At 30.2% G+C, this 14383-nt stretch overlaps 1 protein-coding gene across 1 annotated transcript in view; it reads right to left on the reverse strand.

Annotated features, from left to right (window-relative positions):
• Positions 1-3545: 3545 nt before the first annotated feature.
• Positions 3546-14383, reverse strand: part of Asz1 (ankyrin repeat, SAM and basic leucine zipper domain containing 1) — a 42709-nt gene continuing 31871 nt past the window's right edge. Inside the window, exons 11-13 of the mRNA XM_026410565.2 lie at positions 8077-8182; positions 7086-7199; positions 3546-3698 (exon numbers count right to left, since the gene is read on the reverse strand). Coding sequence (XP_026266350.1) covers positions 3546-3698; positions 7086-7199; positions 8077-8182 — 373 coding nt within the window. The remainder of the gene's footprint in view (positions 3699-7085; positions 7200-8076; positions 8183-14383) is intronic.

A 14383-nucleotide genomic window follows, 5' to 3' on the forward strand; every position in this document is an offset into this window, starting at 1 on the left:
TTGCCTTTGTTGTATATAACAAATGTGATGAACTTGCTCATATTGATTCTCTTCTAATTCTAGATTTAGTACCCTAAGCAAAATACCTAGGGAAATTATCCTTGCTAATAGTAGATCAATGTTTTACATTTCTCTTTAGAACATATTTAGTATTTTCTTTTCAATCGTATGTATATTTTAGAACATGATCAAACTATCCTATGTACATGTATGAATATACCATAGTACATTTCAAATTTATGTATATCTATATTACACTAATTAAAAAAAATAATAGGGAACAATAAGTAAAGGTCAAGAAGGGGAAGGGAGAGGGGAGGAAAAGGGGAAGTACTGGAAACTGACCTGGAGCAAAATTATATTCTATAGTTATATGAGTATGTCAAAATGAACCCAATATTATATCTATAATAAAAAAATAAAAATAATAATACCTACCTTTTAAACTTGTTTTCAAATTCGGGATATCGTACAGGTATTTTAAGTTTTATTTTTTGCTTTTATTGGTGCATTACAGTTGTACATAAGGACTGGGATCATTTTGACATAATCACACATGATGAAATTTCATTTACTCCATTTAAGTCCCTAATGCCCCCTTTTCCCCTTCCCTCCTCCCTGTTCCCCCTATTTCTACTCTACTAAGCTTCATAACCCCTTTTAACAGTTTTTAAAAAATCCCTTTAAGTCTTTAATAATTTTAGATATTGTATGTATTGCTGAATTTTTGTGCACATACCCAAGTAATTCCCAGCAAGATTGAGATACAGAAATTTCCAGCATTCTTCCTTCCTAGTTAATATTTTGACTTCTACTTCCATAAATAAGATTGACCTATTCTGACTCTACATAAATGGAATAATCATATAGTACAAAATTTTGTTTGGCTTTTAAAACAAATTCATAAGATTCACCCATGTTTTTATATGTAGTCAGTTTGCTCTATTTTATCACTAGGCAGTATTCCACTGTATAAATATTGTTATTTATCCCTTCTGCTGAAGAATGTTTTGGTGGTTAGAAATTTTGGGCTACTGAGAAGCTTACTATGAAACTTTCATATATGTGTTTTGTGATGTGTACAATTCATTTTTCTAGAGCATATATTTAGGATTAGTACTGCTGGTTCATCAGGGAAACATGTTTAAAAGTTTTAATAGACACCATCAGTTTTCAAAAATGGCTTTCACTAATTTAAAGTTTAACTATCAATGTATAAGTTTTATTCTATATCAATACTACTTTATCTCCTTGGGTTTTTAATTTACATTTCTCTGTGACTAATACTGCCAACCACCTGTTGGGCTGAATTTTGGCCAATGAGCTTGAAGTTGTTGACCTTTGTCTGACCTCATTTGGCCACTCTTCAATCTTTCCCAGTTCTTCTTGTCTCCCCTCCTATGAATGTTGGTGCCCTGAGTTCAGTTCTCTGTCAACATCATTCCCTTGTATCTAACTCAGACTTACCATATTTTTGAAGTTATAAATCCCCAGTTTTAATCTGTTCTCGCTCCTGAATTTCTAATGTATTCTACTGTTTATTCAGATCTCTTCTCTACCCTTCTAATTACTCTGTCTTTCTCTGAGACTTATCTTGGTAAGTCAGTTTTATCCTTCTGATTGTTCAAACCAAAAAATGTAATACTTGGGTATTGGATTTTGCTTCTAAGTAAATCCTATTGGTTCTTTAGAAACCTGTGTTGAACACACTGATTTCATTATTTCCATTGCTAACTCATTGTAGTAACCTTCTAAATAGCCCCATAGCTTCCACACTTTGTGTTCCTAGTCTGTTTTAAAATAGCAGTAGTAGAGGTCCTTTTAAAATATACATCAGATCCTATTAATTCTTCATTCAAAATCTGTCAATAGTTTTTCAGCTCACTTAATTTAAAACTAAGAAGTTACAGCAATCCAGTCTCCTATTATTTCTGAGTTAATATTTTCTTTAGTCACTCACTTGATTCTAGCCATTCTGGGTTTCTGGAACACTTTGGTCTTGTAGTGATAGTTTCTGTTCTTGAATGGATTTATCCAGATATCTGTATGGCTTGCTTTGTAAACTTTTGTTTTTCACAAAAGACCTGAAATTTGTGAGGTCTTTCTGCTATTTAAAATACTAATTTCATCTTGTATTTTCCTGTTTCACCTTGTATAATTTTTTTAAAAAAGCATTTATGGTATTTATGCTTTGTAGTTTATTTCTATTAAAATGTAAGTTCTACAAGGGCAGGGATCATTGATTTCCTAACATCAAAAAATGGATGGTACATGGGAAGTGTTCAGTAAATATTTAAGTGAATGAATGAATGCTGGAAAGAGCATGAGATTTTAAGTTAAGCAGTATAAACTGAACTCCCAGCTTGTATTATTAGTGGTGTGAATTTCAACAATTTACTTCAACGGTGTCTCTAAGACTTAATTTCTGTAAAATAGGAATGTATTTCTCATAACACTATACTATGAAGTAAATAAAATGTTTATGAAGACCTTATCATAGACATTCAGATATTGATCTATTCATCTCTCCCCAAGAAAACCCCTGGTAGTCCCCTCCCCATAGTTTTTTACAGTATAATCAGTTTCCTTTTGAGCAGTACAATTTCTACATTTTCAGAATAAAGTTATGGAAATATGAGTTAAAATCATGAATTTTTTTCAAGAATTCTCTCCCTTTGCTTGATGGTTACTTCCCAAGCAATTTAAAATAAATGCATCTGTTTAAGTATGGCACTAAATTAAACAAGATTTAAATACCATATTGCCTGCTAAATTGTGCCTGTCTTTTATTAATTTATTAATTTCATTTAAAAAATTGGAATATCAATATTTTGATTATTATAAAATACATCTTATATTATGAGAAATATATGCCATATTCTACTTTCATAATATCTTTCAGAATGTTATACCTAATTTGTCATATTTCAGAAATATTTTCCATTAAAAATTCTAATGTACTTTGTGCTTTTTACACTATTATGATTTTCTGCTTTTGTACTTTGCATTTGAAATATTTTTCCTACATACTTAATTCATAATTAAAAGTTTTGACATTTTACCTTCATCCTTTGCATTTTCTGAAATGCCTTTAAAATCAATAATTTCCTAAAAATATCTCAAAAATGCAGTAAGAAATTCCTTATTATGTAGTAATAGAAGAGGTAAATAAGGACTAAAATAAAGCTACTGACTTATGAACTCTTTGCAAATTCTCTAAGACTATCAATGACAAAGGAACACACTTTAAAATATAAAGAATATTAAATAAAACTTTTATTTTGAATGTGATTTAGTCGTATGTTCAAACTAAAGAATTATGTATAATTTACTTCTTGATCAAAATTAACAAAATTATAAACTATATTTACAACTCAAATTGACAAATCACTTTCTAAAGAAAAACTCTCTGCTTCATATTATCATAATTTTCCTATGGAGTACAGGCAAAGAATGAAGTTATGTTGTACCACAGATAGTTATTAAAAGCAAATGAGGATAGTTTGAATAAGACATACAGACATAATTTAAAACAAATATTAGGGTTATTTTCTCTGAAAAGTTAGCTTGCAAATGAAAAGAATTAGCCCAAAACCACATATTGTAATAGCTGTCCTCTTCAAAATTCTACTCTTCCATGTAGATACTTCTTCCATTAATGGTATATGAGTTGGATCATTTTCCCGTTCATTTTGCAGCTAATATTTAGAATGGAAAAAAGAAAAGAGTTAATATGCAATAAACTGAAAATAAAACATCTTTTGATCTGAAAAAATAGATCCATATTAATTTGCTTGATTTTGGGGGGGCAACTCAAGATTCTAATGAATATTTAAAGTGAACACATATCTTGAAAAACAGTCTTTCACCATTATCCCATTGCTGTAAATTATTAGTTTTACTTTAAAAATAAATGCTTTCATAGATTGTCACATTTTAAAATGGTGTTTTTAGGTCATGAGATAAAGTTTCTTTAATGTTAACTTAAAGTCTGTATTTTATCTGTGAGGAATAGCAATTGATATTTATTTACTTTCATATTAAATACCAATTAATGTCTTAAAAAAGTGAACCATTCTTGTAACAAACCTACAATAGATGAAATGTAACAAAAACTGGAAGATCAGATGCTTATGCTAGCAACTTAATACTTTATTTAAATATAATTACAGAAACACATGTCAACAAAAACTGAAGTGGTCCTTTTATAAATAATGTGTTAAAGAAGCCTCATGCATTGTGGGAGTGGGGAAATAGAGAGACAGGGCAGGAGGCAGGGAGGATGGAGGGAAGGAAGTGAAGAAAGAAAGGAAAGGAGAAATGGCTGCTGGTGGTGGGTCAGGAGGAAGAGAATAAGCAGAAACCAAAAGATCCTTGAGATAAAAAGAATCAGGCACATTTATAGAGTGATATTTACTAGAAACATCCTGTGCTGGAGTGGTGATATAAATACTTTCAACATCAGCAGAAATAACGACTTCTAAATTCTACAGTGTAAATATTTAATTTTAAAAGCCTGCAAAATTAATTTTAAATTTATAGCAGAAAAACAGACTTCAATGCCAATATCATTAAGACTGTATTCTTGGTGTAACTTCCAAATGGCTTCATTCAGCAACAGATTCCTTTTTGACACTGATGCTCCATTTACTGAATCCTGAGACAGTCATTCCTTTTATTAACCAATTACTTAGAATGACCCTTTCTGACAGGAGCTGTCAGTGTGTTGGTTCGAAAGAGAGTGATGTGGTGTTAAAGTCTAGCCTTGACCTCTCCCACCCTCTCTCTTTGTTACTTCCATAGATTTATCTGTGATAACTCATGTTTCTTTTTTTAAAAATCCCCTTCAGTTATTATTGGTAAATTTTGAAATATTACAAACTTAACAAGCATAATAATATATTCCAAACCTGGAAGCCATAATAATTCCTAAGTCAAATCCCATTATGATAATTATTACTTGAAAACTTATCTCAAAAAAAAATCCATAGCTTGCTCAACAATTAAGATTTTCCTGCCTAGAGAACTGTATGTTATTATTATAGACTAATAATGTGTGTTCTTAAGGCTATTCCTTATACAAAAATTTGTAAATTCTAGATAGAGAAGGTCACAGAAAAAAAGGCCTTCTATGTAGTCAAAGAAAGATGAAAATTTTCTTTAAAGGTACACATTATCAAAATAAAATTTATGGTACTTGAATGTATTATCTATGTTTTAAAGTCAGTAAGTCTCTAAAGCCATGGTTTTTAATTTCATTCATTTCAGAAAATTCTGGTTCTCTCTTTCCAATTTTATCTCAGGACTCCATATGCACTCCCCACTTATCCACTCCATCTTTGTAACTTTGAATTGGAGAAACCAAATTAATAACCAACCTTGAGGCAAATATGTCTTAGGGAATTTCCTACATTAAAAGCTGATGCTTTGTGAAGTTTCTATACACAAAGCTTTCCAAATTTTCCCTGAATCCCCACAAAAATATTACGTTAAGTTAAATATTCTTCTAGATAAGTTAAAGGTATTGCATATGAATGGTGCTATAATTTTTTGTTGTCTTCAAGTTCAGGCTCTATCTATCTTGTGCAGAACAGGTGGCTGACATACAGCAGGCACTCCTATGTTAGTTGAATGAATAAAGTCAGAACACAACTTCTAAAATACCTCTTTCATGACTAAAGAATTATTTTCTCAGAAAATTATAAAATTTATTGCCTATTTCCCCATTTAAAATATCTTCTTCCCACTATTATTTTGTAGAAAATTTGCTTCATAACTTTTTTTATTCTCACTTTTAAAAGACTCCTATTGATTAAACATTGTTATAGTCAGAATGAAAAACTAGCTGGAACATGTATAAAGTTTATTTTGAGGAAAATACCTTTTTTTTAAAAAAAAATCTTTCTTAGCTGTCAATGGACATTTATTTATTTATTTATTTATTTATTTATTTAATGTGGTGCTGAGAATTGAACCCAGTGTCTCAGTGTCTACAGCAGTAGAACCCAGTGCTCTATCACTGAGCCACAATCCCAGCCTGAGGAAAATACCTTTTTTGATATACTAAAAACTAGCTGGAATATGTATAAAGTTTACTTTGAGGAAAATACCTTTTTTAAAAAAAATTTTTTCTTAGTTGTCAATGGACATTTATTTATTTATTTATTTTTATGTGGTGCTGAGAATTGAACCCAGTGTCTCACAGTGTCTATAGTAGTAGAACCCAGTACTCTACCACTGAGCCACAATCCCAGCCTGAGGAAAATACCTTTTTTGATATACTATTAGTGAACATGTTGAATGAATTATAAGTAGTAGCTGTAAAATTTAATATATAACCTAACTTTCACATAATATACATCCAAAAGCATTATAGAAATAAAATTTATTTATTAAATAGACATGAAGAAGTCAGAAATGAGTTCCTTAGTTGCCTCTAAATGTTTTCCTTTACTCTCTTCTCCTTCAATAAAGGTTCCTATTTTTAGCAGTTGAGATCTTGGTATAGCTAATTTTCTTTAAATTACCTGCCTGTTAAACCAGATATATACTTCTATGTGAATATCAAAACAGAACCCCAAAGACCTACACTCTTTGAAAAACAGAAGTTAAATTACAAATTAATATAGAAAGTCTGGCCAATAGAAGAAATATTTCATCCACCATTATATTAACAGAGCTATATTTCATTTTGGCCTTTTTGCAACTATATAACTACTGAAGATAGAAATATTTTTAGAGTCTTTGGGACATCTTACCAGACCATTTTTTTAAAAGTGTGCCACAAGTTTCATTGAGAATATCAGTCTGGTAAACTCCACTTAGAAAGAATATCCCTGGAGTGACACCCTTTCCCTTGCAATCAAACACAAGAGGAGGACATGTTGTTTCTTTAGTATGCATTTCCTTAATGACCAACAAAATTTGTTTTCCATGTGTATTTCTTACTTTGAATATTGTCCTTTTCCCACTTGTCTAAGTATTCTACTTGTTACTCTTATCAGAACTGCTCCATTGTCAAGCATTTTTTGTTGTAAAACATTTCCCATAATTACCCGCTCCCCTTTTTAATGTTAAGTATATACCTTTTGAATTAAGTCTTTTAGTTTGCAGACTTCTTCACTCAAATCTTCAACATTACTAACAAGTTCTTCACAAACTGAAGTAAAATTCCGGGGAGAAGCCCATTCTAGTACTATCTGTTAATAGTTTCAAAAATTACATTTTAAATAATGGAAACAACTTTATCTAACTTTACATGCACAATGGTTATACAGAATTTCTAAACATTACATTATATATTTGAGAAGGATTGTTTTTCAGGATAAATCCTGACACCAAAAATAAGTCAGTAATTTTATATAAATAGTAATACATATAATATATATAATAGTAATTTTATATAAACAATCAGAAATTTTATGCAAATAGTTAAATCAGTTGCTAAATGCATTTCCTAAGTATAATTACATATAACACAGAAATTAACGTAATTTGTTCTGGTGAACAAATCAACTCATGAAAGTTTTTTAACTTTCATGAAATGATTCCCATACTAGTATTACATAAGATCATAGGAAAACAAATGCATTTAATTTTTTTTTTTTTTTACTAAGACAAACATCTAAAACCTTAATCATGTGAAAAACTCTAGAAAATAAGTTTGCTTTAGCTGGCCACTTATACTTTCTCTCTAAAACTCCCTGAACTAAAACAACTTTATATTGATAATAGTTTTTTAATAACACTCAACACACTGTTTTGTTTCAACTTTCACTTGGGTCTCCTGTCACTTTATATTTTAAACAATTAAATCCACTTTAAGACAAATGGGAAGTTCAATACATAGATTGGTTTAATTTTTCTTCTGATTCATTTTCCTTTTCCTGAGGGTGAGAACACAAATTTTTTCAATTAATCAGTACATAAAGGAATAATATTAAACTAATTTACTTAATTGGATATTACATTGAACAACTGATATAATTTTACCAGATCAGTACTTTTTATTGAATTATCATGAACTTTCTTCAGTATTCATACTTTTTTTTTCACCTAATAATTTTGGTATAATACCTTATGAGAATTTACAGGTAACTCAGTAATGATATTCTGCACAGCTGTAATTAAATGGCCACACTGTTTGTTTAATTTCAGAAGAAAGTTGAGGAACTCATCACCACTAAAGAAAGAAAACAAACAGAAATCACTTAAGAGCAATATACTTCCTTCTTTGTGCTAGATACAAAAAATATCTAGTTATAAAATTAACAGATTCTTTAAAATAGATTAGGTAATATGTATTGGGAACTGAATTAGGCCTTGAATTACACCAATTAAAAAAAGAGGAAAAAAATAAGTCTTCAATAATAAGGATCTCATACTTCAAGATGAATGAAGACACACAACTATAAAATTGTTATTTATAGGAAGAAGGAAGGAACCAATACTAGAATATCTACTATATGAAGATACTATATTACTTATTTTTACATGCATTATTTCTTCCAATCTTCTCCAACAACCACTAATGTTAATGCTAGTTTACAACTGAGATATCTATAATTGAGTTATTAAATGATTTTAAACAAGAAAGTAAAAAAATCTGACTTTTGTAGAAGAAAGTTTATTGAAAGAGTGCTGTGGATTAAAGGAACACAAAAATCAAATTAGAATAGCTGGGAGACTAATAGAAAGATACATCTAAGAGATGATGAAGGAAAGCTTAAACTAAGGATCTGACAGTCTCATTGGAAGGAGGAGGTTGAGTGGTAGTTTAACAAACTTTTAAGATAATAATTTGAAAAATTTTATGATAGATTGCATATGAAATAAAAGGAAGAATCTAGGATGATTCTCAGTTATTTGCTTTCGATGAAAGTTGGTGCCAAGCAGAGAACTGAATTTAAGGATGCGTGGTGAGGAGAATAGGGGATGAAGAGAAAACACTGTGGCATAATAATTAAGAGCACGGACTCTTGCATCTAGAGTCAACCTGTTTGGAATCAGCTTCCATACTTACTAGCTTTATGAACCTGAGCAAGCCTAATCTTGAGCCAAATGTTTCCATATCTCTAGAATGGTGACAATAGCACTTTCAGGAGGACTGCAGGAGGCAATATAAAGCATTTTGTCTAGCAAACAGCTGGCATTCAAGCAGACTTAATTATGCTAATAACTGCAATGATAATGAAGACAGGCAGGTGGCAACCACTAGTAAGTAGTAGATAATGTAGGTCTGACAAGGTATTTATCCTGAGGTCTACGGACTCCTGAGGTTAGATATAATTCAGAGAGAGGTTCAGCCGAATTCCGTGGGGGAAAAAAATTACATTTTTATTTTCACTAACCATTAATTGGAATTCAGCCTTTCTTGTGAACATAATAACAAATCATACTGATTTGGACAACAGAAATCAAAATTATGGTCACAAAGAAGACAGAGAAAAAGGGCATACTATAAAGAGAGGAGAATTAATAGAAGTGAACAAAAAAGACATTAAAAGAAAAGTAGTTTTAGAAGTAGAAGAATAAGGAATAAGGAGTTAAAAGTTGTTATGAATTCCAGTAAAGGTGATGATTTCAAGAAGAAAAGGTTAAACACATTAAATAAGGTAACACCATTGATTTTGGCTAAGAGAAGATGCTACTATGACATTTCAGTAACAAACTAATTTACAGTGAAAAGTACAAAGATACACAACTTAATAGATAAGTAAGTCAAGGATGTGAACAGCTCATTTAGAGAAAAAGAAACAAAAATTGAAAAGATAATAAATAATGGGAATTCAAAATGCTACATTCTACCAAAATGACAAGAATTAAGTAGATCATTAACATCAAGAATTGACAAATTCATGACCTGACCTTTCTGGAGAAGGCTTTAATAGTATCTACTAAAATAAAAATAGACACAAAATCTATTGCTATAGGACCAAATGATACTTTTAAATCCAAACAGAAATTTTTAGATGTAGAATTCTTTCAATATAAACTATATAAAGTTTCTTTTACACCGTTTCTTGGAGGAAAGGTTATAAAAAGCAAGCAAGGTCAGCCTTAAGTGAAACTAATAGCAAACTTTTCTCTAAGATACCTTACAAGAATGTATATAATATTTTCATTTAGGAAAAGTCTTATCTCTTAGCTTGAAAAAAAAATTAGGTTGAAAAATTAAGTTTTATAAAATATTAGCTTTATGAACATAATAGGTGTACACACACACACTCATCACCAACAATGAAAAGGACCTTATGGTTGCTTTCAATAAGCAAATTGCAAATTAAAAATTTATACTATTTAGCAAAAAAAGTATTTATAAAAGTATTTTCAAAGTACATATAATTTTTATTCCATTTCCTTTCTGATCTTTATATAGAACTTAAAGATTATAAGACATTACTTCTACCCAAGCAACAGCACTAATTACTTTTTTTTTGTTTCCAGGTAACATTTATTTATACTTACAATTTAGAACTTAGTGCTCTTTAAATATGCAAATTTTGTTTACTATCAAATAAAAAGAATAACTACTCAACAAGTAATTTATTAATGTCATATATATTTCATGAACTCAAGGAAATTATGATCCATTGAGAACTGCCATTCAAAGTATCAAGTGATATCAGTTATATAATTCCGGTAGATGATTTGCAGATATATATGTGGAATATTAATTTACCAGCTCTTATTCTAAAAACAGTAAGGAACTCAATAGGAACTCAGTTCAAATAAGCAAATAATATTATTAGCAAAACCACAATTTTAATAAATGTAAAGAAAATATATACCTATCTTGTGACTAATTTTCAGGGCCACTGAATATAGACAGCCAAATCATACAAAACAAAATCTTCAGAGTACCATTTTTTATCTTATACTATGTGAATGGTGTCTCTCCATCAGAACCATACGTTGTATAACCTACACAACTTTGCATGACAGCCCAAATAATTTTGCACCTATTTAAAGAATTCAAAATTAGCAAATATGACATAAGTATGGCTTATTTGATTAAATGTGTGTGTGTGTGTGTGTGTGTGTGGTGTGTGTGTGTGTGTGTGTGTGTGTATGTGTGTGTGTGTGGTGTGTGTGTGTTTTAACTAAGCTAACTACAACCAGACCCATCCCTGTCAGAGGATTACACTTTATGTTCCCATAACATGAAGCCTGGGCACGTGATTTGCTTTGTCAAATAAAATATAACTGGAAGTAACTATGTAACTTTTGAACAGAAGCTTAAAAAGTCACGTACTGGTTCTGCTGATTGTCTAGTTTATTTCTTTTTTTCCCTTTGCCATAAAAAGAGCATATCACAGAATTGGACTGTTCCTTTATCATGTTCTCAGAATAATAATGTGGAAAGCCACTGCAGCTGATCAATAACAACTAAGAAATAAACTTCACTGTTAAAACTGACAGAGATTTAGAAGTTATTTGTTATAACACAATGTAAGCAGACTAATATGATAGTCCATATTTAAAATTTGAAGTCAAGCACTAAGATAAACTTAAAATCTATAATAAAATTATTATATTCAGGTACCATGTACTCATTGTAGAATATCTTAAAAAGCTTAAAGCATCAACATTTTTACCATCCAAAGATAATAACTGGTATTAATAATTGATAATAAGTGGAAAATATTGTACCATAATATTTTTTATAGTATACATTTTATTCCAGTACTGTTCTTAGAAATGTACATAAATGACATTATACTTCATGTTTTTACATCATACTTTTTATGCTTATATTTTAACTATTTTTCCATGACACCAAGGTTCAAAATAATCTTGATAAGAAAAATAATTATACGATATAATCTAATTCAACTACTCTTTGGATGTTAAATATTTAGTTTTAATTGTAGAATGTTTAGATATTTTATTTGTTCTAATTAGTTATATATGACAGTAGAATGCATTTTGACATATCATACATAAAGGGAGTATAACTTCTCATTTTTCTGGTTGTACATGATATAGAATTACACTGGTCATGTAATCATATATTCACAAAGGGTCAGAATGTATGATTCATTCTATTATCCTCCTACCTCCACATTCTCTCCTCGCTTCACTTCTTAGAATGTTTATAAACAATGGAGGTGAATAATATGTTACATGTAACATTTTGGATCTATGTAGACTTTTTTCTTTTTGGAGAAGGAGCAGTTTCTTAATAGTCATAATTCTGAGAAACTTGACACATTCAAGTGGATGTCAGGTAGCTCAGAGCTCAGAGGAAAGATATGGGCAGAAATTGATAAAAATTTCAGATGTGAAAACTGATTGTTTCTGTTCAAAATATCTCAAAGTTGCTGTGGAATGGCTACTAACATTTTAAAATTGCCCTTTTTATTCTACAAATCTACTAAATCAGAAAAAAGTAAATGAAGTAAGCATATACATTCTTGGAACAGAAATTATTGAAAAGATTTTACCCATACAAGAAAAGCATCTTAAAATAAATCAGTAGCTAAATTGTTGAGGTCACATTACCAAGAGATTATAATAAATCAATTCAACTTTTCTTGCTGTTAGTTTTCTTATGACTTAATGACTAATTTCTTCTTTAAAGAATGACTTTGAACAAATGGGAAGTACAACATTTTTCATAACAGCATGTAAACAAAGTCTTTGATTTAATAATAAGGTCAAATTCCTGGAATATATGTCTGCCAGTTTTATTTTTTAAAAAATTCAGCAGTTTTAATAAGTGATCCATTCAGGATTCTGCACATTCTTTAAGTCTATTAAATCCCACAAAGAAAATTCATACTGGCAACTCTGACAGCATACAAATAAATGATATCAGAAAATTTAATTTGTAAGTCGGTTTGTAGAACATATTCCTTCACAGAAACAATAATGAAAAAAAAGTAAAGAAAATGAACAAACATAATCAAAGTTTGCTGATTTTAAAGTTTTCAAAAATGGAATTCTTTGCAATGCATTTTAGGGAAGGGGAAATGTCTGTCAGGTAAACTTCATAATAAAGTTTTTAAGAAATCTGAATAAGATAAATTATTCTCTGAAAGACTTCTCTAAATTCTAAAATGGAATGGAGATCCATTTGTTTATAATAGTTATAATGTTAGCTTTAGACAGGCTGCCCTAGTGATGATACTGTTTCATTTTTAAGTGTTATATTTTACAGAATACTGCAATTCATTGGCTATCAATTTATTCCATAAACTTTGTACAGTTAGGTCCCAGGCAATTAAAAACAAGACTAACATATGCAAGAAGTTCTGCAGGTCATTATGATGATATGGCCAGGTTATAACATTATTTCTGGGGAGAAAATAAAAATGGAATATGTTGAAATAATAAATAGTACTTGTCAGGGAAAATTGTTACTATACTTTCAATTTTTAAAAAATTTGAAAATAATACTAACCTGGTATTAAATGCAAGATTAAAGGACTCTTGAGGAAACAGAAAAATGTAAAGATTTCTTAAAGGGAACTTGTAGGCACTTTATGTGGGTTTGTGGTAGGGATGGGGGCTTCTGGGGATTGAACCCGGGGCTTTCTACATGCTAGGCAAGCATCTACCATGGAGCTATATACCTATATGTTTCTATTTTTTTTAAATTCCAATTTAAGTGAGGTTCTCACATAGTTACCTAGGCTAGCACCCAACTTGTGATCCTCCTGTCTCAGCCTCCCAGTAGCTAGGATTACAGACATATAATCATGTCTAGCTACTTCTAGGCACTTTTAAGAGCTCTAGAGGTAAAATTTTTTAATTTGTCCTCTGCAAGTCATTATTCCTATATTTAGTATCTGTAATAATGGTCATTATTTATGTTTTTGGTACTGGAGATTGTACCTAAGGGAGCTCTATCACTGAGCTACATCCCCAGCCCTTTTTGATACAGAGTCTCCCTAATTTACTTAGGGTCTCACTAAGTTAAGGAGGTTGGCCTCAATTTGTGTTCCTCCTGCTTTAGCCTTTGGGTAACCAGGATAATAATGGTTATTTTTTGACCCAGATGAAACAAAAAGGGAAATGGTGATGAGAATTTTCTAATTATTAAAAGAACAACAGGAAAAAAATGAGTTAGGAGAAGCACACATAAGCAAAAGAGACTGGGTAAGATGTAATTAACGTGACCACATACAATGAGAAACAGAAGATGAGGGAAAACATATTTGGTATGCAGTCTCCAAACAGTGACGAAAGATACCATAAAAAAAAGAAAATCTCATAGGTTGATTATCAGGTAGTGTTGCTAAGTAGGAGAAGCTAAAAATTACTTGGTAAAAGAAAAACAATTATTATGGATTATTAGAATTCCAAAATCAAGGTGTTTTACTATAGGGAATGTCTACATACAAAAATTTTTACAAAAATTACTAAATATATAATCATA

The sequence above is a fragment of the Urocitellus parryii genome, chromosome 3, assembly GCF_045843805.1.
Source record: "Urocitellus parryii isolate mUroPar1 chromosome 3, mUroPar1.hap1, whole genome shotgun sequence".
Taxonomy (NCBI): Eukaryota; Metazoa; Chordata; class Mammalia; order Rodentia; family Sciuridae; genus Urocitellus; species Urocitellus parryii.